At 50.9% G+C, this 26,689-nt stretch overlaps 1 protein-coding gene across 2 annotated transcripts in view; it reads right to left on the minus strand.

The window, feature by feature from the left end:
- DMPK (DM1 protein kinase) overlaps positions 1–26,689 on the minus strand; it is a 74,303-nt gene that overhangs the window by 13,647 nt on the left and 33,967 nt on the right. For both annotated transcript variants that reach the window (XM_060257514.1, XM_060257515.1), the window contains exons 3-9: positions 25,571–25,654; positions 23,794–23,889; positions 20,626–20,774; positions 12,222–12,315; positions 8,358–8,558; positions 6,095–6,358; positions 3,291–3,376 (exon numbers count right to left, since the gene is read on the minus strand). In XM_060257514.1, the coding sequence (XP_060113497.1) occupies positions 3,291–3,376; positions 6,095–6,358; positions 8,358–8,558; positions 12,222–12,315; positions 20,626–20,774; positions 23,794–23,889; positions 25,571–25,654 (974 nt within the window). The remainder of the gene's footprint in view (positions 1–3,290; positions 3,377–6,094; positions 6,359–8,357; positions 8,559–12,221; positions 12,316–20,625; positions 20,775–23,793; positions 23,890–25,570; positions 25,655–26,689) is intronic.

Below are 26,689 nucleotides of genomic sequence, written 5' to 3' on the forward strand. Positions count from 1 at the left end.
GGCTCACAATCTCCTTTGCCTTCCTCCCCCATAACAGACACCCTGTGAGGTAGATGAAGATATTGGATTTATATCCCGCCCTCCACTCCAAAGAGTCTCAGAGTGGCCTACAATCTCCTTTCCCTTCCTCCCTCACAACAGACACCCTGTGAGGCGGGTGGGGCTGGAGAGGGCTCTCACAGCAGCTGCCCTTTCAAGGACAGAGTCTCAAGAGTGCTTCACAATCTCCTTTACCTTCCTCCCCCACAACAGACACCCTGTGAGGTGGTGGGGCTGAGAGGGCTCTCACAGCAGCTGCCCTTTCAAGGACAACCTCTGCCAAAGCTATGGCTGACCCAAGGCCATTCCAGCAGCTGCAAGTGGAGGAGTGGGGAATCAAACCTGGTTCTCCCAGATAAGAGAGCTATGGCTGATCCGAGGCCATGCCAGCAGCTGCAAGTGGAGGAGTGGGGAATAAAACCTGGTTCTCCCAGATAAGAGTCCGCACACTTAACCACTACACCAAACTGGCTCTCCACTTACAGAAAAGAAGAAAACAGCAACAGATAAATCCAAATAATGGACCAAAATTAAAACAGGCTGAGGGGTCCCCGTGAGAAAGGTGACTATAAATAAAGGAAATTAATAAATTAAAAAGCAAACAACGGTCAGATATCCAGCCATGTAAAATCCCTTCCCTATCTGGCTTCAAAATCCTGGAAGCCTTAGTGTTGGTCACAGTAAAGAGGCATGGAAAAAACAAATACATGGTTCGTCTTTTGGTTCCGAACTGAAAATGGTTTTAACTCTTGTTGCGAGTCACTCTGAAGCACAAGGAACAGTGGAGCACAAATGCTTTTATAGAGAAAGAAATAAGAGAAGGCTCTGAACAGACTTTACTGGTCAGATAAAGAGGAGAGAAGAAGATATTGGATTTATATCCCGCCCTCCACTCCGAAGAGTCTCAGAGGGGCTCACAATCTCCTTTCCCTTCCTCCCCCACAACAAACACCCTGTGAGGTAGATGAAGATATTGGATTTATATCCCGCCCTCCACTCCGAAGAGTCTCAGAGCGGCTCACAATCTCCTTTCCCTTCCTCCCCCACAACAGACACCCTGTGAGGTGGGTGGGGCTGGAGAGGGCTCTCACAGCAGCTGCTCTTTCAAGGACAACCTCTTCCAGAGCTATGGCTGACCCAAGGCCATGCTAGCAGGTGCAAGTGGAGGAGTGGGGAACCAAACCCGGTTCTCCCAGATAAGAGTCGGCACACTTAACCACTACACCAAACTGAAGAGCTTCTTCTACTCCTATGGAAGACACAAAATATAAAGTGAGACTTCCTCACATTTCTTCTGCAAGCTCACTGGGGCAGAGACCCGCTTTGCTTGAAATACTGTATAACCTGCGATGCTGCTCTCTCGTGTTTCGTTTTTGCCAGTGACTGCCTTCTCCTCGCCAGGCATGCCTGACAGCACTGATTTTATCATCCCAAAGTGACACTTGCCCAGAGACATCCATCCACGCCTCCCAAATCCCAGCAACCACCTCTGGATTCTTGGGGACAGATGTTCCGTGCTTGGGATTATTTAGTAATGTTAGGAAAGCGCTCTGCACATCCACAGAGCTATCCCCCTCTCTGGAAAGCTTGCAGGCGAAGAGGAAGAACAGCCCAGGGAACATATGACTAGAACCCGCTGAGCATTCTGGGATATGCATAGGGTTGCCAAGTCCAGTTCGAGAAATATCTGGGGACTTTGGGGGTGGAGCCAGGAGACTTTGAGTGTGGAGCCAGGAGACTTTGGGGGTGGAGCCAGGAGAGTGGGGGTGGAGCCAGGAGACTTTGAGGGTGGAGCCAGGAGAGTGGAGGTGGAGCCAGGAGACTTTGAGGGTGGAGCCAGGAGAGTGGAGGTGGAGCCAGGAAACTTTGAGGGTGAAGCCAGGAGACTTTGGGGGTGGAGCCAGGAGACTTTGAGGGTGGAGCCAGGAGAGTGGGGGTGGAGCCAGGAGACTTTGAGGGTGGAGCCAGGAGAGTGGAGGTGGAGCCAGGAGACTTTGAGGGTGGAGCCAGGAGAGTGGAGGTGGAGCCAGGAAACTTTGAGGGTGAAGCCAGGAGACTTTGGGGGTGGAGCCAGGAGACTTTGAGGGTGGAGCCAGGAGAGTGGGGGTGGAGCCAGGAGACTTTGAGGGTGGAGCCAGGAGAGTGGAGGTGGAGCCAGGAAACTTTGAGGGTGAAGCCAGGAGACTTTGGGGGTGGAGCCAGGAGACTTTGAGGGTGGAGCCAGGAGAGTGGGGGTGGAGCCAAGAGACTTTGAGGGTGGAGCCAGGAGAGTGGGGGTGGAGCCAGGAGACTTTGAGGGTGGAGCCAGGAGAGTGGAGGTGGAGCCAGGAAACTTTGAGGGTGAAGCCAGGAGACTTTGGGGGTGGAGCCAGGAGACTTTGAGGGTGGAGCCAGGAGAGTGGGGGTGGAGCCAGGAGACTTTGAGGGTGGAGCCAGGAGAGTGGAGGTGGAGCCAGGAAACTTTGAGGGTGAAGCCAGGAGACTTTGGGGGTGGAGCCAGGAGACTTTGAGGGTGGAGCCAGGAGAGTGGGGGTGGAGCCAGGAGACTTTGAGGGTGGAGCCAGGAGAGTGGAGGTGGAGCCAGGAAACTTTGAGGGTGAAGCCAGGAGACTTTGGGGGTGGAGCCAGGAGACTTTGAGGGTGGAGCCAGGAGAGTGGGGGTGGAGCCAGGAGACTTTGAGGGTGGAGCCAGGAGAGTGGGGGTGGAGCCAGGATACTTTGAGGGTGGAGCCAGGAGAGATTGGGGTGGAGCCAGGAGCAAGGGTGTGACAAGCATAACTGAACTCCAGAGGGAGTTCTGGCCATCACATTTAATGGGACCCCACACCTTTTAAATGCCTTCCTTCCATCGGAAACAATGAAGAGTAGGCGCACCTTCTTTGAGGACTCATAGAATTGGACTCCGTAGTCCAATCTTTTTGAAACTTGGAGGGTGTTTTGAGGAAATGCACTGGATGCTGTGCTGGAAATTTGGTGACTCCCCTCCAGAGCTCCAGATACCCGTGGATCAATTCCCCATTATACCCTATGAGAATCGGTCCCCATAGGGAAGAATGAAGTGCCCAACAGAAATTTCCCTCCCCCCACTCTGCTTTCTGATGACCCTGAAGCAGGGGGAGGGCCTCCAAACTGGGAGATTCCCTGCCCCCACCTGGGGATTGGCAACCCTAGATATGCAGGCTACGTCTGACACTGTTGCTGGGGTTTCCCTCCCGGAGGAAGCATTGCTCGACACCTGAAGGACTTCTTACTTCACTGCCGTGTAGATGTAGGAATATCCCACGAAGGGCAGGTGCACCCCGAGCGGAGACTCCTCCATGACGTCCGACAGAGTTTCCTAGAAAAGGGGGATACAAGGACACAGAATGGGGGGAACCGCCCTTCCTGGAGAAGGAAACGGCAGGGCGGAACACGCCTGTTGGTCTACTGGCCAGCTTTTTATCTTGGCAGGGCTCAAGAGTTGCCCAGCAGACAAAGCAGAGCCCCAGCCTCAACCCCTCTGTGCTTGGCAGGAAGGGGAAACTACACTGGTTGAATTTCTGCCTGTTGCAGCGCTATTAAAGGCATAGATACTCTGTTAGGGGAAAAGAAGAAGACTGCAGATTTATACCCCGCCCTTCTCTCTGAATCAGAGACTCAGAGCGGCTTACAATCTCTTATACCTTCTCCCCCCACAACAGACACCCTGTGAGATAGGTGAGACTGAGAGGGCTCTCACAGCAGCTGCCCTTTCAAGGACAACTTCTGTGAGAGCTATGGCTAACCCAAGACTAATCCAGCAGCTTGAAGTGGAGGAGAAGAAAATATTGGAAGATATTGGATTTATACCCCACCCTATACTCTGATGCTCAAGAGACTCAGAGCGACTTACAATCTCCTATATCTTCTCCCCCCACAACAGACACCCTGTGAGGTGGGTGGGGCTGAGAGAGCTCTGACAGAAGCTGCCCTTTCAAGGACAACTCCTGCGAGAGCTATGGCTGACCCGAGGCTGTTCCCGCAGGTGCAAGTGGAAGAATGGGGAATCAAACCCGGTTCTCCCAGATAAGAGTCCGCACACTTAACCACTACACCAAACTGGCAACAGCCCAGCCCCCAGATCTACAGGCTGGGGCAACCCTCCCCGCTTCCCTGATCAAGGGTAGTGCTGGCCAGAACATAGCAGTGGTTCCCCAACCTTTCAGCCCCGCCAATGAAATCACCCCAGCAAGCCTCTGGCTCTTCTGAACTGCCTGGTGGAGGCCAGAAAAAGTCCTGGCAGGTGCTGTGGCGCCCAAGGACACCAAGTTGGGGACCCCTGTTCTGAACAATACTGACATTTAGAACTAATAAAAGGAAGTCCTTCTTCACCCAAAGGGTGATTAACACGTGGAATTCACTGCCACAGGAGGTGGCGGCGGCTACAAGCATAGCCAGCTTCAAGAGGGGATTGGATAAGCAGATGGAGCAGATGTCCATCAGTGGATATTACAGATAGCTTATCATTGGAACTCTCTGTCTAGGGCAGCGATGGTCTGTATCCTTGGTGCTTGGGGGGCACAGTGGGAGGGCTTCTAGTGTCCTGGCCCCACTGGTGGACCTCCTGATGATGCCTGTTTTTTTGGCCACTGTATGACAGACGGTGAGGGGTATGGAGACCAAGTCCTATGAATTCCACACCATTCTCTATAGGACAGCCCTTCAGGTACTCGAAGATGGTGATCCTATCACCTCTCAGCCACCTCCTCTCCAGGTTAAACAGACCCAGCTCCTTCAACCTTTCTTCATAGGACGTGGTCTCCAGGCCCCTCACTGTCTTCGTTGCCCTCCTCTGGACCCGTTCCAGCTTGTCTATATCCTTCTTAAAATGTGGTGCCCAAAACTGAACACAATACTCCAGGTGAGTATGTTATATGGTTATATGTTTGTTTGCATATGAAACATGAAGCTGCCTTCCCTGGGTCCATCACAGTCAACTGTCTACTCAGATGGGCAGCAGCTCTCCAAGCCAAGGTCTTTTGCGTCACCTACTGCCTGGAGATGCCAGGGATTGAACCTAGTGCCTTCTACAAGCCAGGCAGATGCTCTGCCATTGAGCCACGATGGCCCCTTCCTTGGCAGTTCTCCCGCCCTCCTTTTTCTGAGAGGTAGATGAGGGTGACTGAAAGCAATCATTTCAAAGGTGCCCACTGAGCTTCAAGGCTGAGCAGGCATTTGAACCCAGGTCCCCAAAGCCCTAGCTGTAACACCCTACTCTAAGGGTGGCCAAACTATGGCTCAGGAGCCATGTGTGGCTCTTTTACACATACTGTGTGGCTCTCGAAGCCCCCACCACCCCATTGGCTAGCTTGGAGAAGGCATTTGTCTCTTTAAATCACTTCTCCATACCAAGCCAGCCAGCAGCTTGGAGAATGCATTTAAAGTTAAGTTGCTTTCTCTCCACCTCCACCTCCCCATCTATTTTCTTTCCTTCCTTCCTCCCTCCCTCTCTCCCTTCCTTCCTCCGTCCCTTCCCTTCCTTCCTCCCTCCCAACCTTCCTTCCTTCCCTCCCAACCTTCCTTCCTGTCCTGTGGCTCTCAAACATCTGATGTTCATGTCTTGAGGCTCTCAGACATCTGACATTTATTTACACTAAGCAAGTTTGGCCACCCCTGCCCTAATCCTTTCCAGGGAGTTGGCAACAGAGGCTAGATGGCCACCTGCCAGCAGTGCTGATTCTGTGAATTAAGCAGACCATGGGAAGGAGAGCAGGAAGGGTTGCATCAGTGCTGATTGCCAATTTGGGGTCAGGCAGCAATTTTTCTCCAGGCCAGTCTGGCCAGGGCTCCTGGAGGTTTTTTTCTCATCCTCTGGGCATGGAGCCTGCAGGGGCCACTGGGGATGTGTGCGGGGAGGGGAAGGTATTTGTGAAGTTCCTGCACTGTGCAGGGGGGATGGACTAGATGATCCTGGAGGTTCCTTCCAACTCTATGATTCTCTGAAAGGTTGGGAAACCATTGCTGTGTACAAGTTCCCTGAGTTGGCATCGGACAGGGGAAGGGATAAAAGGGGGGAAGAAGAAAAAAGGTCACGTACCCCTCCCCCGCTCACCATGTCAGTGAGACAGTCGTCCACCACATCGAAGTTGCATGTGTCCGTGGCGTTGGCAAACTCGGGCACAAAGGGCGGCGTGTAGCCCCGCAGGTTCTCCCAGTCCACGCCAGCAAAGAAGGGGTGCTCCTGGAAGTCCCGTATCCCATTCTGCCCCAGCCGCCCCTCTCGAGGACAGATCAGCCCTTCAATTAGGGCCTGGGCTTCTTGCGGGACCTCCGGGGCTGAGAGCGGAAACTGGAAATGCTCCTTGGAAGTGAAAACAAAACGTGGTGAAGACCAGGATGAATGGTGGGAAATGAGACACACAACAGAGAGATAAAAAAGGTAAAGATAGTCCCCTGTGCAAGCACCAGTCGCTTCCAACTCTGGGGTGATGTCGCATCACAACACATTCACAGCAGACTTTTTACAGGATGCTTTGCCATTGCCTTCCCCAGCCATCTACACCAGGGGTGGCCAACAGTAGCTCTCCAGATGTTTTTTTGCCTACAACTCCCATCAGCCCCAGCCATTAGCCATGCTGGCTGGGGCTGATGGGAGTTGTAGGCAAAAAACATCTGGAGAGCTACCCTGGGCCACTTAACACCCAGCAAGCTGGGTACTCATTTTATTGACCTCTTTCTCCACCTCCACCTCCCCATCTATTTTCCTTCCTTCCTCCCTCCCTTCTCCCTTCCTTGGTTATATGTTTGTTTGCATATGAAACATGAAGCTGCCTTCTCTTGAATCAGACCCTGGGTCCGTCACAGTCAGAACTGTCTACTCAGATGGGCAGAGCTCTCCAGGCCAAGGTCTTTTGCATCACCTACTGCCTGGAGATGCCAGGGACTGAACCTAGTGCCTTCTACATGCCACCCAGAAGGATGGAAGGCATGAGCCGGATACCTGAACCCAGCTTCCGCCGGGATCAAACTCAGGTCGTGAGCAGAGAGCTCGGACTGCAGTACTGCAGCTTTACCACTCTGCACCGCAGGGCTCCTAACGGAGAGACAGGCGAGGGTTATTTGTCCTTTTGTAGTGCCATTTGGACCTGGTACAAACTGTCTGGTCTGCACTGGGTCAACTGATCCTGTTCTCACGAGAACGGATGCTCTTCTAGCTTTGGGAACGTGGCGCGATCCCAAAACTCAGTTTCCAGGTGTTTCCTAACCCAGATGTGGCAGCAACTCTACTGGGCAACCCCTCTGTGGGCTATCTCAGCACTTACAGTAGCCCGTCTGGCATCAACCACAGGCCAGGCTTTTGCCATCACGGCTCTGGCTCTTTGGAAGGGGCTACCTGAAGAGGGGAGAGCATCCCCTCCTTGGAGAGCTTCGGGAGGCTCTACCAGGCCTGCCTGTTTGCCAGGGCTTTGGAGGGAGGTTGAACAGCGGGCGTCTTTTCAAGGCAGGGAAAGGGGATTTCAGGTTTGCAATTTTATCTTGGTTTTTAGTTGGGGAGGCTTGAACTATCACGGTCAGCCACTGTGAACCAAGAGGACAGCCAGGGTATAAACGTTTCCAGTTGTCATTTTGTAGAAAAACAGGTGGTGGAGCTCATTAGCATAACTCATTAGAGTATACTGTCCCGCCCCCCACCAGCTAAAGCAACTCAACGCAAGAAAGGAGAGGCCCGGGAGAGCGAGGCCTGCTTGGGCTGGCTAGAGATCCAGCCAGCCCAAGCAGGCCTCGCTTGCCTGGGGCTCTCCTGGGCCACTCCCCCAGTCAAAAGGCCAGCAAGCCACTGGTAGCCCAAAATCACATAAGAAGTGGGGAAAGGGTGGCGCGGGCTTCTCCAGGGGTTAATCAGGGCTGCTGGGGGTGTGGCAAAGCCCCTGGTGGCTGGCTGGCTGCCCGCTCTCCTAATCCAGGGATTGTTATGCAGCTGCACCTACTATTCAATGGACAAGGTAGGTGAGGAGGAAGAGGGGGAACCATCAGAAAGGTTCAGGAGCTGTGCTCCTGTGAGCTCCTGCTGAATCCGAGGTCTGAATGTTTCAATAGATACATTTTTAAGCGCTCTTTAAAACTAACAAACAAAGCACCAATTCCCCCCTCCCCAGCCCTGCACGTTGGACAAAGGAGCTACACAAGACTGCCGGACTATTGTTCATTCAAGAAAACGTTACATGTGTCCTTTTGAGCACAAAAGAGAAACATGCCCCCAGAACAAAGTGCACCAGATATCCAGAAATGGAGAAAAAAGCCCAGCATCGATGTTATTCAAGGTACCGCATCTGCAGAGAGAGACCTCTCCCGCCACGTACTTTGAAATGGATGATCTTGCCGTACGTCTCCACGACCGAGTCAGCAAAGAAGGGCGTGTGACCGAAGAACATCTCATAGGCAAACACCCCCAGGGACCACCAGTCACACTCTGTGCCGTAGGAATGAGCTCCATCTTCGACCGCCTGCAAGATCTCAGGGGAGAGGTAATCCGGGGTGCCCACCGCCACGGTTGAGCAGACCTGCGACCAGAAGAACAGGGACACAGAAATAGTGTCTGCAGGATTCCTGTTAGGGAAGTACCCACTTTAGATCCCAGGAGAAGCCTGCACCACCCTTTCTCCACTTCTTATGTGATTTTAGGCTACCAGTGGCTTGCTGGCCTTTTGACTGGGGGAATGGCCCAAGAGAGCCCCAGGCGAGCGAGGCCTGCTTGGGCTGGCTGGATCTAACCAAGGCTTTTCTTGGTAGCAAGAACTTCTTTGCCTATTAGGCCACACACCCCTGATATAGACAATCCTTCAAAAGCTTACAGGGGCTCTTCGTACAGGGCCTACTGTAAGCTCCAGGAGGATTGGCTACATCTGGATGGTATGTGGCCTAATAGGCAAAGGAGTTCCTGCTACCAAAAACAGCCCTGAGACGAACCAACCCCAAACTCTGCTTTGTTGAGGAGTGCACAGAGAGACAGTGACTAGTATTGGGCTTCAGACTCAAATAATAGAATCCGAAAGTTGGAAGGGACCTCCAGAGTCATCTAGTCCAACCCCCTGCACAATGCATGAAACTCACAAATTCCTCCCCCTAAATTCACAGGATCCTCATTGCTGGCCTCATCATGGCCTCTGTTTAAAAACCTCCAAGGAAGGAGAGCCTACCACCTCCCGAGGAAGCCTGTTCCACTGAGGAACCGCTCTAACGGTCAGGAAGTTCTTCCTAATGTTGAGCTGGAAACTCTTCTGATTTAATTTCAACCCACTGGTTCTGGTCCTACCTTCTGGGGCCACAGAAAACAAATCTAAATTTCCAGTTATCTGTGAATTGGAGGACTAGGTAGCAGAGTATAGGAGAGGTGGGACTGCAACCCAAAATGGCAACCCTGTGTCACATTCTCTCCGCTGTGGTTTCACCTGTCCTGTGAAATGGGGCATTATCCATCCATGACTCTCCGCCAGTGACAGCCAATGAAATGTTTTTGATTGGAAGGTGGGGGATATTGGGATCTTTGGCTGATAGAGCAGAGTTTTGCCCAGTCACAGAAGCTGAGTGCAGGAAATAAATTTCCCAAGAAGTATAAGTACTTTCCCTATCACAAATGGTCAGCTAATCCGGCATAATGTGTGTGGAAGTATGAGAGCATTGTATCCGCTGGACAAACCTCCAGAGACACACATCTCCACGGAAGGCCATGTGAAATAAAAGGGAGATGAGTCGAGAAAGGGAGAGGAGAGGTCAGAGGGCAGTTCCCAGGGTAAGACAAAGAGGGGCATCCTATTCAAGGAGATAACACCTATACCTCCTTAGCAATACTCCCTCTAAGATAGAGTCTTGTGAGCAAAAGATTCTATTTTCTGAGCTACAGGCATTAAAGTTGTAAGTGAGTGATTTGGCTACTGCATACATTAGTTTGTTCTGGGGCCCTCCTTCCTGAGCTAAGACAAAGCTGTGTGAGCCAGAGGCTAAAAAAAACTGTGAACTGGCTCACACTAACTCAGCTTAGAGGGAACATTAGGGTTGCCAAGCTCCAGCCAGGGGAGAAAGGGATATAGTTGTGGATATAGTTTGTGGTGTTTGTGTCTTTTAGCATGTTGCGTTAGAAATGTGTTACTTTACCTTTTAGAGGTTTGTGTAATGGCATCTGTAAATGAGATGTTTGCCTTTTTAAACATGTTAGTTGCACCATTAGGGTGTGCAAGAAGCCCCATACTGAGCTGTAGCCGATGTGAAATTGCTGTTGGAGACGCTCTGCGTCCCCTTTTTTAAAAATTGTGTAAAGAATCTATATAATTGAATCAATACGTAAGTATGATATTTTTTCACTGGAAGAGAGTTGGCGGTGTCTGAATGTCCTTCTGATATTTTGGTATAATATTTTCTTTTGTTAGTGGTCCCAGGTCTGATGAAGACTGGAAAGAAACAAGCACTTAACCGATTGGCTTGTCACCACACTACTTTGGGACTTGAATGTACATGATTGGACAACTGGACTGGTTTCTATATATTTCTTAGTAAACTGGTCACTAGCTTGCATTTTTTGTTGTGCAGGACAGAGACGGGCAGTGGCGTTCTAATAAGAGATTCTATATAAAATATCAGTTTGGAAGGCCAAGATATGAAATACAGCACTACAACATTAAAAAGGTAAAGGTAGTCCCCTGTGCAAGCACCAGTCGTTTTCGACTCTGGGATGATGTTGCTTTCACAATGTTTTCACGGCAGACTTTTTACGGGGTGGTTTGCCATTGCCTTCCCCAGTCATCTACACTTTCCCCCCAGCAAGCTGGGGACTCATTTTACTGACCTCAGAAGAATAGAAGGCTGAGTCAACCTCAAGCCAGTTACCTGAACCCAGCTTCCGCCGGGATCGAACTCAGGTCATGAGCAGAGATCTCCGACTGCAGTACTGCAGCTTTACCACTCTGCGCCACGGGGCTCTTTGCCTATCACAACACTACTGAACCCATAAATATAAAAGACGGTCCCCCGGAGAAGGGTTCTTCCCAAAACGAAATGGACCGGTTCTTCTTCTGATTCGTTGGACTTCAATTAATTTTGTATTGTTTGGACAGTAGGAGCGTTGTGCATGAGATGGTTTTTTTGTCTGCACCACTGAGATATTTACAAGAGGATATGTTTTGGATATGTTTTGGAAAAGACTGAATACATATTGAATACAATTGTGTATATTTTTTCTACATAGAGTGAGAGTGTCATTCAAGCTTCCACCAGGGGCAGAAGATCCCCTGCCCTGGAGGGCAGGTCACTGGGGGCGGATCCCCACCCCCAAAGAGCCCCACTGGCGCACATCGTCCCCGGCATGATGATGTCACCCAGAAGTGATGTCATTGTGCCAGGGATGGCGCACCAGGGACACTCTAGGACTCGTGCTAAAAACTCTATAAAACTCTATAGTACCATAGAGTTTTACTGCGAATCCTAGAGTGCTTCTGGTGTGACGCTCTAGGAATCGCGGTAAAACTCCATGGTACCATAGAGTCTTATCGTGAGTCGTAGAGTGTCCCTGGCGCACCCGAGTGACGTCATCACGCCGGGGATGGTGTATACCAATGGGGCTCTTCGGGGGCAGGGAAGCAGCAGAGGGACTTGGCAACCCTAGGGAACACTGATCCTTAGAATGATGTAGCACCCCCAGTATTCACCACATCACAACATCATGTAGTCAGTTAGAGTGATGAAACACCACACTCCTGAGAGAGAATGGTGAGAGGCAAAGATGCCATCTTTGGCAGCAGCACTGTGTCTGATACAGGGCTTTCCCGCATTTTCATTTCCTAGCTTTTAGGTTCCTGCTTCTTCTGGGTTTTTCTTTCTGTTCTGTTCTTTTACTCCCTCTAGTGGCTGATTCAATATTACACTGGCTTACGTCTGGCATAAAAACTTGATATGCTCAACACAGAGGGAGCAAAACACTTATGGAACAGAGGAAGAACCCAGCAGAAACAGGAATTTACAAGCGAGGGAAATGAGAATGTGGAAAAGTCTACAGCCTGAACCTCCAGGGATGCCTCCGGTCCTACTCAGAGGTGTCTGCCACTGGTTTTTTTGGCTGCTTTGTTGCTAATGGGAAGAGGAATATCACTCTGCACGTGCTCAGAAGAACTCTCCATTGTTCGGTTCAGTTGCCATGCAGGAAAATAAAGCCCACGACCCCACAGAAGTCTCACCGTTCCGTCTTCGCGGAGCTTGAGACAGGAGCCAAAGTCCCCCAGCCGGATGTGTCCACATCGGTCCAGCAGGATGTTGTCCGGTTTAATGTCTCTGTTGCGAGAGGAAAGGCAGGTTGGAGAACAGCATGGCTGAACTGCCAAGACAAGTTGTGGCGGAGCTGAAACCTTCTGCCTCGGAAGCGGCTCTCCACCGGAGCCAGGACAGCTCTTGGGTGAAGATGCCACACTCTGCACATGCTCAGAGGCAATTCCTCCACCGGTTCGGCATCCGCCTCAGAGCAGGGCTCAGGCAGTGTGCCAACTATGGTCATCAGGCAGCTGTCCATTAACGATCCCATCATTTAAAGCGGCCTGCCTGGCATCAACCAACGTATGTGAAACCAGAGAGCTCACGGGTGCGGGTATATAACTAGTAAGGTATGTAACTTAGAACACTCTGTGAGAGCTTTAACTAATGCATATTTTGAAAACCAAGTTTTAAAGCACAGTATTTCTCACATATTAATTTGGAATTATTTTACAGTCCATTTTAGAACATACAATGTTTTTCCTTCGTTCGTAGGACGAAGTCCAATGGAGGTGTGATTGCAGTTCCCAGACCGGTGTGGCTGCAGCTGGGCAGTTGCTTCCGTCCACTTTCAGAGTGAATCTTCCTCAGGCAGCTCACCAAGGGACTGGCATGTCCCTCTCATATATGAGAGTAGATATAGGAGTACCTTGAATAAGACTCTAGAAAAAATGCAATTTAATATACTGTTAACTGGAAAAAAATTATTTTGTGGCAAGCCAGTCCCTTGGTAAGCTGCCTGAGGAAGGATTCACTCTGAAAGTGGACGGAAGCAGCAGTCTGGTTCCAGCCTAGGGTTGCCAAGTCCAATTCAAGAAATATCTGGGGACTTTGGGGGTGGAGCCAGGAGACTTTGGGAGTGGAGCTAGGAGCAAGGGTGTGACAAGCATAATTGAACTCCAAAGGGAGTTCTGGCCATCACATTTAAAGGGACCACACACCTTTTAAAATGCCTTCCTTCCATAGGAAATAATGACGGATAGGAGCACCTTCTTTTGGGGCTCATAGAATTAGACCCCCTGGTCCAATCTTTTTGAAACTTGGGGAGTATTTTGGGGAGAGGCACTGGATACTATACTGCAAATTTGGTGTCTCTACCTCAAAAAACAACCGCCTCCCCAGAGCTCCAGATATCCGCGGATCAATTCTCCATTATTTCCTATGGGAATAAATCTCCATAGGAAATAACAGAGTTCCCCGCAGACATTTCTCTACCCTTCCCCTGCTTTCTGATGACCTGAAGTGAGGGGAGGGCTTCCAAACCGGGGGATCCCCTGCCCCCACCTGGAGATTGGCAACCCTTCTGCAGCCACACCAGTCTGGAAACTGCAATTGCACATACATTGGACTTCAGGAAGTCCTATGAACAAAGAACACTGCATATTGTAAAATGGACTGTGAAACAATTCCAAATTAATATGTGAAAAATACTGGGGTTTAAAACTTTGTTTTCAATATATGCAATAGTTAAAGCTCTCACTGAGTGTTCTAAGTTACAAACCTGGCATCAACCAAAGGCAGGGCCTTTTCCATCATGGCTCCGGCTCACCTGAAGAGGTGAGGGGTCCCCCACCTGGAGATCTTCAGGAGGCCCTGCAAGGCCTACCTATTTGCCAGGGCTTTTGAAGAGGTTTGAACAGCAGGTGTCTTTGGAGAGGGAAGAGATTGGGGGGTCTGCTAATTTGCTTTTTTGTTTCAAACTGAAAATATTTTTTTAAGTATTATGGGAAGTCACCCTGAACCCACGAAGAAAAGTGGGAGATAAATGCTTTCATAAATCTAATAAAGAAACACGAGGCCTGCTGTTTTGTTCTCCCCTTGCAAAGCAAAGCTCATCGATCTTGCAATCATTCACTCAGAAGTAATGCAGGAAAGTAGGGCACAGGGAGCTGAGCGTGGGAGGAAAGGGAACCCCACCAAGGTCGGGGGAGGGAGTACTCCCTCTAAGCTGTGGAGCCTTGTGTGCAAAAATTCTGCTTTGTGAGCTGCTGGCATTAAAGTTGTGAGTTACTGCATAAATTAGTTTGTTCTGGGGCCGTTTTGCCTGAGCTAAGACAAAAATGTGTGAGCTGGAGGCTAAAAAACTGTGCGTTAGCTCACAATAACTCAGGTGGGGTGAGAAACTCTGCAGGGAGACGCTGTGCGATCTGACCAGGGCTCCAGACTTGATCTGGAAATGCTTCTTAAGATATATAGGCATGTATGTTTTACACATCCCAGGAGTTCAGGGTGGCCTATTAAAGGGATGGCGTAGATCAAACTCTGAACAAGACCATCAGACCATCCAGTGAAGAAGAAGAAGATATTGGATTTATATCTCACCCTCTATTCTGAATCTCAGAGTCTCAGAATGGTCGCAATCTCCTTTACCTTCCCCCACCCCCTGTGAGGTAGATGGGGCTGAGAGAGTTCTTACAGCAGCTGCCCTTTCAAGGACAACTCCCACAGAGCTATGGCTGACCCAAGGCCATTCCAGAAGCTGCAAGGGGAGGAGTGGAGAATCAAACTGGTTCTCCCAGAGAAGAGTCCACACACTTAACCACTACACCAAACTGGCTCTCAAGCTGTGATTCTGGAGGGATGCAAGGAAAAAGGGATGCCAACCCCCAGGTGCTGGGCACTCCATTATCCCCTTTGGAGACCGGTTCCCATAGGGTATAATGGAGAATTGATCTGCGGGTATCTGAGGCTCTGGGCAGGGGGCTGTTTTTTGAGGTAGAGGCACCAAATTTTCAGCATAGCATCTGGTGCCTCTCCTCAAAACATCCCCCAAGTGTCAAAAAGATTGGGCATGTTATTCAAATTAAGAACAACTCTGCATCATTTGTCAGGAATGAAACGTTTCTCCCTGTTTTCTGGGGGTGGGGAAGAGACAAAGCTCTAGACCTGCAGTTTTTTCCAGACTGCCTTCCAGAGTTTCCCAGAAAGTTACTGGAGGTTCTTTGATGAGAAGATCGATAAGGGCAGACATGTTTCCTGGAAAGGTCAGCTGCACGCCGTGGCAGATCTTCTGCTATGTGCAGCCACAGGAATGAGTTAGCGGCGTCCTGAAATAAGCTAGTTCAATTTTGTCAGATCTTGGAAGCAAAGCAGGGTTGGCCTTGGCCAGGACTTAACATAAGAGCATAAAAAGAGCCCAGTGCTAGATTGGACCAGCGGCCCATCTAGTCCAGCCTCCTGTCTCACACAGTGGCCAGCCAGTTCCTCTGGAGGGCCGACAACAGGGCAGAGAGGCCGAGGCCTTCCCCTGAGAAGAACATCAGAAGAGCCCTGCTGGATCAGACTAGTGAGGGTCCATCTAGTCCAGCCTCCTGTCTCACACAGTGTCCAGCCCATTCCTCTGGAGGGCCAACAACAGGGCAGAGAGGCTGAGGCCTTCCCCTGAGAAGAGCATCAGAAGAGCCCTGCTGGATCAGACCACTGAGGATCCATCTAGTCCAGCCTCCTGTCTCACACAGTGGCCAGCCAGTTCCTCTGGAGGGCCGACAACAGGGCAGAGAGACCGAGGCCTTCCCCTGAGAAGAACATCAGAAGAGCCCTGCTAGCTCAGACCAGGGAGAGTCCACCTAGTCCAGCCTCCTGTCTCACACAGTGGCCAACCAGTTCCTCTGGAGGGCCAACAACAGGGCAGAGAGGCCGAGGCCTTCCCCTGAGAAGAACATCAGAAGAGCCCTGCTAGGTCAGACCAGGGAGAGTCCATCTAGTCCAGCCTCCTGTCTCAAACAGTGGCCAACCAGTTCCTCTGGAGGGCCAACAACAGGGCAGAGAGGCTGAGGCCTTCCCCTGAGAAGAACATCAGAAGAGCCCTGCTGGATCAGACCAGTAAGGGTCCATCTAGTCCAGCCTCCTGTCTCACACAGTGGCCAGCCAGTTCCTCTGGAGGGCCAACAACAGGGCAGAGAGGCTGGGGTCTACCCATGAGAAGAACATCAGAAGAGCCCTGCTGGGTCAGACCAGGGAGGGTCCATCCAGTCCAGCCTCCTGTCTCACACAGTGGCCAGCCAGTTCCTCTGGAGAGCCAACAACAGGGCAGAGAGGCCGAGGCCTTCCCCTGAGAAGAACATCAGAAGAGCCCTGCTGGATCTGCCGTTTGGCTTTTTTTCTCCAACTCACCTGGGGATTGGCAACCCTACTTGATGGCGCTTTTGACCCCCGGAGCACACTTGTGTTTTTTGTGAGGCCAGGCTGAGGCCCAGCATCCCTGGGGCTGCACTTCCTCAAGCATGACCTCCGCAGCATGCATGCATGGCAGACCAGGCTTCATGGATACAGTTCCCTGAAGGAGCAGGGTTTGAAACCAGCGGTTCGCAATCACTGTCTCGTTCTTGGCCCGGGCTTACCCCACCCCTTCCATCTCATCTTCCCTCCCCGAGTGTCTTTTCCTCCCTCCGCAGCAGCCCCCTCCCCCCGGATCCCCCTTCTGCATTCCCAAGCTCATGTGGTTTGGAGGGCAGCCCAGCCTGCCTTGCTCGGCCTGAGATGAATTAGGCGATTATGAATCTAGGACAACGTTTATGGTTGTTTTGGCTCGGGAAAGCGTGTTATGCGCACGCAGGCTGAGACCCAGAAGTGGGGGGCGGGAAGAAATACACCAAGGCAAGTTGCAAATGTTGAGGAATTCTCTCTTCCTCTCTTCATTCCCCCCGCCCCGCTCTCTATTTCATAACCTCCTCTGGTTTATAGAGGCTCTGATGATGATTCCCGCCCCCCAAACCCATCTTGGGAAACCTCAACTCCACATCCTATCCATTCTGTCAACCAGGGAGTCAAAAGGGTGAAGATTAATACTGAAATTCCAGAGGCTAAGAGTAAACTCCAAAATGCTATTTTGGACACAGGGAGAGGCAGGAGAGAGAGAGAGAGAGAGAGAAAGCACTTGAGAAGGGCTTGGATGCAAACTTTGCAGCCCCAGATTCTGGATCCAAGTTCTGCCCCTTTTGGAGTCAGAGTTTAGGACAGCAGAATGGAAAGAAGGAATGGCTGAAGGAGAAGTGATGTATTGCTAATAATAATTATTATTATTATTATTAGACAGCAGATTTATACCCCGCCCTTCTCTCTGAATCAGAGTCTCAGAGCAGCTTATTACAATCTCCTTTACCTTCTTCCCCCACAACAGACAGCCTGTGAGGTGGGTGGAGCTGACAGAGCTCTCCCAGAAGCTGCCCTTTCAAGGACAACCTCTGCCAGAGCTATGGCTGACCCAAAGCCATTCCAGCAGGTGCTAGTGGAGGAGTGGGGAATCAAACCCGGTTCTCCCAGATAAGAGTCTGCCCTTTCAAGAAGAACCTCTGCCAGAGCTATGGCTGACCCAAAGCCATTCCAGCAGGTGCAAGTGGAGGAGTGGGGAATCAAACCCGGTTCTCCCAGATAAGAGTCTGCGCACTTAACCACTGCACCAAACATGAGGCACAGCCTAAATTCTCTAGTCCTCAAAGTCAGGGAGCTGCTTGTGTGAACGCAGGAGTGAGACAGAGGGAGATGGTACTCTGCACATGCTCAGAGGTCCTCTCTTCATGCAGTCCCCGCATTCCAGAGATGGGGGACCAGCCTTTGAAACAAGCAGATCCTTTGGCTTAGCCGTGATAAGTGAATCTGAAGGGGCTTACGGCCATGGAAGCTGCAGGGCTTGATTCTCTCCACAGCCTCAGAGCTGGCCCTGGAACACACTAAGAAACCAGAAGCTCAGTCAAGGAAGCATCATTCCAGGAGAGCACGTCTGATACTAGGTATCCCCAACATGGTGCCCGTGGGAACCATCGTGCCAGCTGACATCATTGCTGGTGCCTGTGAAGTGTTTTTAGAAAGGGTGCTAGGAATTCACTGCCACAGGATGTGGTGGTGGCTGCAAGCATAGCCAGCTTCAAGAGGGGATTGGATAAGCATATGGAGCAGAGGTCCATCAGTGGCTATTAGCCACAGAGTATTGTTGGAACTCTCTGTCTGGGGCAAGTGATGCTCTGTAGTTTTGGTGCTTGAGGGGGCACAGTGGGAGGGCTTCTAGTGTCCTGGCCCCACTGTTGGACCTCCTGATGGCACCTGGTGTTTTTTGGTCTCTGTGTGGCACAGAGTGTTGGACTGGATGGGCCACAGACCTGATCCAACATGGCTTCTCTTATGTTGTTATGTCTGGGGCAATGATGCTTTGTATTCTGGGTGCTTGGAGGGGCAACAGTGGGAGGGCTTCTAGTGTCCTGGCCCCACTGGTGGACCTCCTGATGGCACCTGGTTTTTTGGCCACTGTGTGACACAGAATGTTGGGCTGGATGGGCCATTGGCCTGATCCAACAGGGCTTCTCTTATGCATGGTGGGGCTTTTGTCCAGCATGGGTTCTGACTGGCAGCTGAAAAGCTGACTGACTATGCAGTTGCTATTCTGTCTCTCTCACTCCTGTTTCCCAGGGTATGGATTAAAGTACCCCCTCCTCCTCTGCATCTGGACTTTTCACTCCAGATTCGCGTGTGGCTCTGCCTACTGCAGCAGCCATTTTGCGATTGCGCCCATACTGCTGGGACAGAACTCCAAACGTGCCCAGAGGCTCAGAAAGGATGGGGATCCCTGTCCTAGATAATTACCAAGGGGTGTTCTCTGTTAGTGCTGAACTCAATTAAGTGTTCTCCCTCCCCTTCAAGAGTTTTGTTCGCCAATAGTTTCTGCACCTTTCATTTAGTCTGTACAAAAAATTGATTTTTGTGTGGGGGGGGGTATTGTTTTGTATTTGTGTGTGTGTGTGTGTTTGTATGCACACACATAAGAATATAAGAGAAGCCATGTTGGATCAGGCCAATGGCCCATCCAGTCCAACACTCTGTGTCACACAGTGGCCCAAAACCAGCTGCCATCAGGAGATCCATCAGTGGGGCCAGGAAAGCAGACACCCTCCCAGTGTGCCCCCTCAAGCACCAAGAATACAAAGCATCACTGCCCCAGTCATACAAACATCAGAGAAGCCATGTTAGATCAGACCAATGGCTGATCCAGTCCAACACTCTGTGTCACACAGTGGCCAAAACACCAAGCGCCATCATGAGGTCCATCAGTAGGGCCAGGACACTAGAAGCCCTCCCACTGTGCCCCCCCCCCCCGAGAACCAAGAATACAGAACATCACTGCCCTGGACATAAGAACATAAGAGAAGTCATGTTGGATCAGGCCTGTGGCCCATCCAGTCCAACACTCTGTGTCACACAGTGGCCAAAAAAAAAACCCAGTTGCCATCAAGAGGTCCACCAGTGGGGCCAAGACACTAGAAGCCCTCCCACTCCCCCCCTCACTCAGCACCAAGAATACAGAGCATCACTGCCCCGGACATAAGAACGTAAGAGAAGCCATGTTGGATCAGGCCTATGTCCCATCCAGTCCAACAGTCTGTGTCACATAAGAACATAAGAGAAGCCATGTTGGATCAGGCCTGTGGCCCATCCAGTCCAACACTCTGTGTCACACAGTGGCCAAAAAAAACCCCAGTTGCCATCAAGAGGTCCATCAGTGGGACCAGGACACTAGAAGCCCTCCCACTGTGCCCCCCCTCCCAAGCACCAAGAATACAGAGCATCGCTGCCCCAGACAGAGGGACCTCTGGTGACTGATCCCTACTAGGTGGGTGGAAGGTATTCAGGGAAGTGGCTGAATAAAGTCTGCCCCCACCTCTTGACTGCTGGTATTCTAAGGAGGACTCCCATCCAAGTGCTTGCCAAAGTTGGCCCTGCTTAGTTATGAAATCTGATGAGATTGGGCTTGCTTGGGCCATCCAGATCGGGGCCAAAAAATGGTTCTTGGGAAGCTGTGGGAAGTTGAGCCCTTTCCACAAAATGTGGCCCCTCTAGCTTAGCATGGCCTGCGACAGGCATTGTCTCTCTGGAGAACCAGTTTGGTGTAGTGGTGAAGTGTGCAGACTCTTATCTGGAGAACCGGGTTTGATTCCCCACTCCTCCACTTCCAGCTGCTGGAATGGCCTTGTGTTAGCCATAGCTCTCGCTGAGTTGTCCTTGAAAGGGCAGCTGCTGTGAGAGCCCTCTCAGCCCCACCCACCTCACAGGGTGTCTGCTGTGGGGGAGGAAGATCAAGGAGATTGTAAGCCACTCTGAAACTCTCATTCAGAGAGAAGGGCAGGGTATAAATCTGCAATTCTTCTTCTTCTTCTGGGGTCTCCAACGGAGGAAGGGTATTTCCCAACACCTTTCCACCAGGATCCTTTAACCAGAGATGTCGGAGGTCAAGCTTTGGACCTTCTGCATGCTGACCAGGTGCCCTGAAGGGAGACACTGCTCAGGTTTGCCTGGGTTGCTGTCTTCCAGAGGCGCACAGCTGCCTGGCTGCCCCCGTCTGCTTACCTGTGCACGTAGCCCAAGCGGTGGATGGAGTCTATGGCCATCACCATCTCAGCCAAGTAGAACCGAGCCATCTCCATAGGGATGCGGTCCCCAAATTTGCTCAGCAGCGTCAAGAGGTCACCCCCGACATAGTAGTCCATCACCAAATACTGCAGAGCAAGTAAGACTTGTGATGAGACGGCAACTTCTCTCAGACGCACCACAGCTTTTCTTGCGACATGAACAACAACCTACTTTCCTGGGCCCCCCATAACAGTTCGTCTTGGAGAAACACCCAGATTGTTTGACAGTTGGCCTCATCAGAAGAGTCGTGCTGGATCAGGCCTGTGGTCCATCCTGCCTCACACAGAGACCAACTAGGTCCTCTGGAGGGCATAAAGGTGGAGGCCTACTCCTGATGTTGTCTCAAAGCACTGGCATTCAGAGGTGCACTCCAGAGGGTTGCCAAGTCTAATTCAAGAAATATCTGGGGACTTTGGGGGTGGAGCCAGGAGACTTTGGGGGCAGAGCCAGGAGACTTTGGGGGGTGGAGCCAGGAGACTTTGGGGGCAGAGCCAGGAGACTTTGGGGGGTGGAGCCAGGAGACTTTGGGGGCGGAGCCAGGAGCAAGGGTGTGGCAAGCATAATTGAACTCCAAAGGGAGTTCTGGCCATCACATTTAAAGGGACAGCACACCTTTTTAAATGTCTTCCTTCCATAGGAAATAATGAAGGATAGGGGCACCTTCTTTTGGGGCTCACAGAATTGGACCCCCTGGTCCAATCGTTTTGAAACTTGGGGGGCACTTTGGGGAGAGGCACTAGATACCATGCTGAAAATTTGGTGCCTCTACCTCAAAAAACAGCTCCCCCCAGAGCCCCCGAAACCTCCAGATCAATTCCCCATTATACCCTATGAGAATCGATCTCCACATAGGGAATAATGAAGTGCTCAGCAGACGTTTCCCTCCCCCCCACAACCCCGTTTCTGGCGACTCTGAAGTGAGGGATTCGCCTCTCTACTCACCAGTTGTTGCCAACTTCTTCCAAGTAACACAGACACACCATCCCAAGAGGAAGCCTTTCGATTGGAGACTGAAGCCTCCGGAGGTGGAAAGGCACATGGTCCTCTGAGGGCAGGGCTTCCCTCGGCCAGCCAGCTGACTGGGGGCGGGAAGGAGCCTGGGAAACTGGAAGAACCCCCGCTGGGACCTGGGGATTGGCAAGCCTATGGGCACTCCAACTTCCAGCATTTTCAGTTCATCCCAAAACCAAACAATGCAAACTCCCCCTAATTCATACTCCTCTGCTCCTTCCATGACAATGACATTTGAAAAATGATTAAAATGTGGAATTTGCTGCCAGAGGATGTAGGGATGGCCGGGGTGGAATTCTTGCAGAAGCTCCTTTGCATTTTTGGCCACACCGCCTGATGTAGCCAATCCTCTCTGAGCTTACAAAAAAGAGCCTTGTAAACTCTTGCAGGATTGGCTACATCAGGGGGTGTGTGGCCTAATATGCAAAGAAGCTCCTCTAGAATTCCACCCCTATCGATGGCCATAGAAATAAATAGCTGTAATGAAGATTAGATAGATTAATGTAAGATTAGTCTATCAAAGGCTACTAGCTATGGTGATTGAAGGGAACCTCCACATTCAGAGGCAATAATCCTCTGAATCCCAGAGCAAAAAGACAACAGCAGAGGAAGGCCTCGGCCTCCATGCCGTGTTGTTGGCCCTCCAGAGGCACTGGTTGGCCACTGTGTGAGACAAGATGCTGGGCTAGATGGACCACTGGTCTGATCCAGCAGGGCTCTTCTGATGTTCTTATCAGGGGAAGACCCCAGCTTCTGTGCCCTGTTGTTGGCCCTCCAGAGGAACTTGCTGGTCACTGTGTGAGATGGGCTGCTGGGCTAGATGGACACTCATTTGTCTGATCCAGCAGGGCTCTTCTAATTTTCTTATGAAAGTAATGAACCTATCAATAGCTGTTGAGTTTTTCTGCATTCTCATTTCCCTCACTTGTAAATCCCTGTGTCTTCTATTCTGCACATTTTTCCTCCCTCTGGCGGTCAATTCTATATTACATCAGTTTATGTCCTGCATAAATACCTGAAGTTTGAATCAGCAGAGAGAGATGCCAGACAGAAACCAGTGTAATTTCCTTCCAACCACTAGATGCAGCAAAGCCAGAATTAGAACCTCCATGTTCAGAGGCAGTGAATATCTGATCAACAGGTTCCAGAGACACACAACAAGGCATGACTATCACTGGAGTTATGGTTGCCAAGTCCCCCACAGGCTCTGGCCACAAGTAACATCATTCTGCAGGTGACATCATTGCACCAGCTGCTCTAGGCATTTCCAGAAAAACCATATAGTTTTCCCGGACACTCTAGCATTTTGGGAGGGAAAAACTCTATGGCACATATTGTACCATAGAGTTTTCCCTCCCAAATTGCTAGAGCGTCCAGGAAAACAATAGAGTTTTCCTAGAAACGCGTAGAGTGGACAGTACGATGACGTCACTTGCAGGTGACGTCATCATGCCGGTGACGTCGGGGGAGGGTCCACCCGCCAGCCCAATGTGAGTCAACGGGTTAGGAACCTCCTGGGTGGGAGAACCCCCACCCAGACTGGGGACTTGGCAGCCCTAACTGGAGTGCAGTTTCTAAAATGAGGCAGAGCTTTCTTTCTAACCTGGGGGAACTTCTGCTTAATCTCAGATGTGTGTGTAGAAGGCTGGCGGGGGGGGGGGGGGGATGAAGATTGTTTGCAGTTGTCAGTCAATGAGGCAGAAAAATCACTGCACATTCTTTGTCACCTTGTTATTTCCTCACAAGTCTGAGGGCACAATAGCTCTGAAAGTAGGACCTGTGTTTAAGAACATAAGAGAAGCCATGTTGGATCAGGACAATGGCTCATCCAGTCCAACACTCTGTGTCACAGAAGAACATAAGAGAAGCCATGTTGTATCAGGCCAGTGGCTCAGTCCAACACTCTGTCACACAGTGGCCAAAAAACCCAAGATAGACTTGAATCCTCGAAACCACCTATCTTGCTAGCTTCCCCAGGAATTCTGGCTGCCACTGTCAGAGCACTGGGTAGACTGGTATTTCGGTTATTTTTAGGGCCACCTCAGCACAGCTTCTCCCAGCAGTTCTAGCGCAAGCCTTATGCCCAGCACTCACCAGGTAGTTCTCATCCTGGAAAGCAAAATGCAGCTGCGTGATCCATTGCTTGTCTCCATTCACCAAGACGTCCCGCTCTTCCCGGAAACAGGAAACCTGGAGGGAGCAGCATCAAGGTTTCAGCCAGGCAGGAAATATTTGCCCACTCTTTTACATGGCCCAGCAATTATTCATGATCAGAATGAAAAAAGAGCAACAGACTAGAAAGTGGAAATACAGCAGCTTCCTTGGCAAGGCTGTTGTGGAGAGATATCAAGTACTTGAGGGGTTGTCATTATAGAGGATGGTGTGGAATTGTTTTCTGTGGCCCCAGAAGGTAGGAGCAGAACCAATGGGTTGAAATTAAATCAAAAGAGTTTCCGGCTCAACATTAGGAAGAACTTCCAGACCGTTAGAGCGGTTCCTCAGTGGAACAGGTTTCCTCGGGAGGTGGTGGGCTCTCCTTCCTGGGAGGTTTCAAACAGAGGCTAGATGGCCATCTGACAGCAATACAGATCCTGTGAATTTAGGGGGAGGGATTTGTGCATTTCCTGCCTTGTGCAGGGGGTTGGACTAGATGACCCTGGAGGTCCCTTCCAACTCTATCATTCTGAAGACTAACAAACTTTGTGGCAGGGTGTGAGCTTTCATGGGTCACTACTTACTTCTTCAGATCCAGCTAGAATGTAAGTCCATCACGACCTAGCTTTCCTGTCTCATTACCGGCCCTGATTTCTCTCTGCCTTTCACTGTTCTGCATATTACACAGGCCTCAGATTCAGCAGGAGCTCACAGGAGCACAGCTCCTGAACCGTTCTGAGGGTTCCCCCTCTTCCTCCCCACCTACCTTGTCCACTGAATAGTAGGTGCAGCTGCATAACAATCCTTGGATTAGGAGAGCGGGCAGCCAGCCAGTCGTCAGGAGCTTTGTCACACCTCCAGTAGCCCTCATTAACCCCTTGGAGAAGCTCACACCACCCTTTCTCTGCTTCTTATGTGATTTTGGGTGTCAGGTGGCTTGCTGGGCCTTCTGACTGGGAGGGGGAGGGTGCCCCAGGCGAGCGAGGCCTGCTTGGCCTGACTGGATCTCTAGCCATCCCAAGCAGGCCTCGCTCGCCCGAGGCTCTCCTTTCTTGCATCAGGTCACTTTTGGCTGGGGGGGGGGGCGGTGGCATATGCTAATGAGTTATTCTGATGATCTCCACCACCTGTTTTTTCTACAAAACGACCCCTGATATTAAATCTAATCCAATCACACCTGCTATTTTTCATTTGGCATCTGTAATCACTCCACTGTCCAAGATATAAGGACAGATGGACTCAAATTCTAGCTGGATCTAAAGAAGTGAGCAGTGACTCACAAAAGCTTATACTGTGCCCACACATTTTGTTAGTCTTTTAAGGTGCTACTGGACTCTTGCTCTTTTCTAGCGGCCCATCATTGTCAGTATTTACTCGGACTGGCAGCGGCTCTCCAGGGTCTCAGGAAAGAGGTCTTTCCCATCACCTACTCTCTGTTCCTCCTTAACTGGAGATGACAGGGATTGAACCTGGGACCTTCTGCATGCAAAACAGCTGCTCTCCCGCTGAGCCATGGCCCCCTCCCCAGCATCCTCTTTGTGCTGCCCTCAAGCAGTAACGTTGGTGGCTTGACTGGAAAAACAAGCCCAGGCCTTTCCCTCCAAGCCCATAAGTGTGACTGCATGTCGCACCCAGTTAGTCACAATGCTGCCTCCAACCTCCAGGAGAGACCAGAACAGCCAGGATCACCTTGCAGAGTTTCTAACTTCATTCCTACCTCGCCCCTTTTTAGCATGTCCCATTTGTTCAGGATTTTCATGGCGTACACCTGAGAAGTCCTCTTCATCTTCACCACGGCTACCTATCCAACAAAACACAGAGGGAAATCACAGAAGTGAGTTTTCCCACTGCAGGTGGGCTAAACTTCCCTTTCCCCAAGACTGAAGCAAACTTGCTTAACAACAACTCAGATCTTGCAAAGCAGCAGTTATGGGTGTTTGCAGCAAGATAAAACAACCTTTCCCTCTCTTAGTTTCTCTCCCCTCTTTTTCCACATGTTTCTCATTCACATTCTGTCTCTCCTTCACATAATTTTTTCATCCCCCACCCCCCCCCCACTTTATTTTTCACTTCTTAGTTTCAAGACTTTCCCATCCCTATCTTGCTTGGTAACAGGATGTTTTTTAAGAGCAGGGCCCGGCACATGGGAGTCGGCAAAGTAGATAGCCGTTAGGGTTGCCAAGTCCAATTTAAGAAATATCTGGAGACTTTGGGGGTGGAGCCAGGAGACATTGGGGTGGAGCCAAGATCAAGGCTTTGACAAGCATAATTGAACTCCAAGGGAGTTCTGGGCATCACATTTAAAGGGACGGCACAACCTTTTCAATGCCTTCCTTCCATAGGAAATAATGAAGAATAGGGGCACCTTCTTTTGGGGCTCATAGAATTGGACCCCCTGGTCCAATCATTTTGAAACTTGGGGGATATTTTGAGGAGAGACACTAGATGCTGTACTGAAAATTTGGTGCCTCTACCTCAAGAAACACCCCCCCAGAGCCCCAGATACCCACAGATCAATTTGTCATTATTTTCTATGGGAATAAATCTCCATAGGGAATAACAGAGCTCCCAGCAGACATTTCCCTCCCCTCCCCCCGCTTTCTGACGACCCTGAAGCGGGGGGAGGGCCTCCAAACCGGGGGATCCCCTGCCCCCACCTGGGGATTGGCAACCCTAGTGGCCGTCTAGAGCACCACCTTGCCACAGGAGCAGGGGGTGGTGCGCTCTCTCCTTGTTCCCTGCTCATAGCCAACCCAAATGTCCCTTGCACTGGCCCTCTCCGGCTTCAGAGGGAGCCAGGAAGAGGCAAGAAAGAAGACGGGCCTCTTTCCGGCTC

This window comes from Heteronotia binoei, chromosome 17 (assembly GCF_032191835.1).
Source record: "Heteronotia binoei isolate CCM8104 ecotype False Entrance Well chromosome 17, APGP_CSIRO_Hbin_v1, whole genome shotgun sequence".
NCBI classification, from domain to species: Eukaryota; Metazoa; Chordata; class Lepidosauria; order Squamata; family Gekkonidae; genus Heteronotia; species Heteronotia binoei.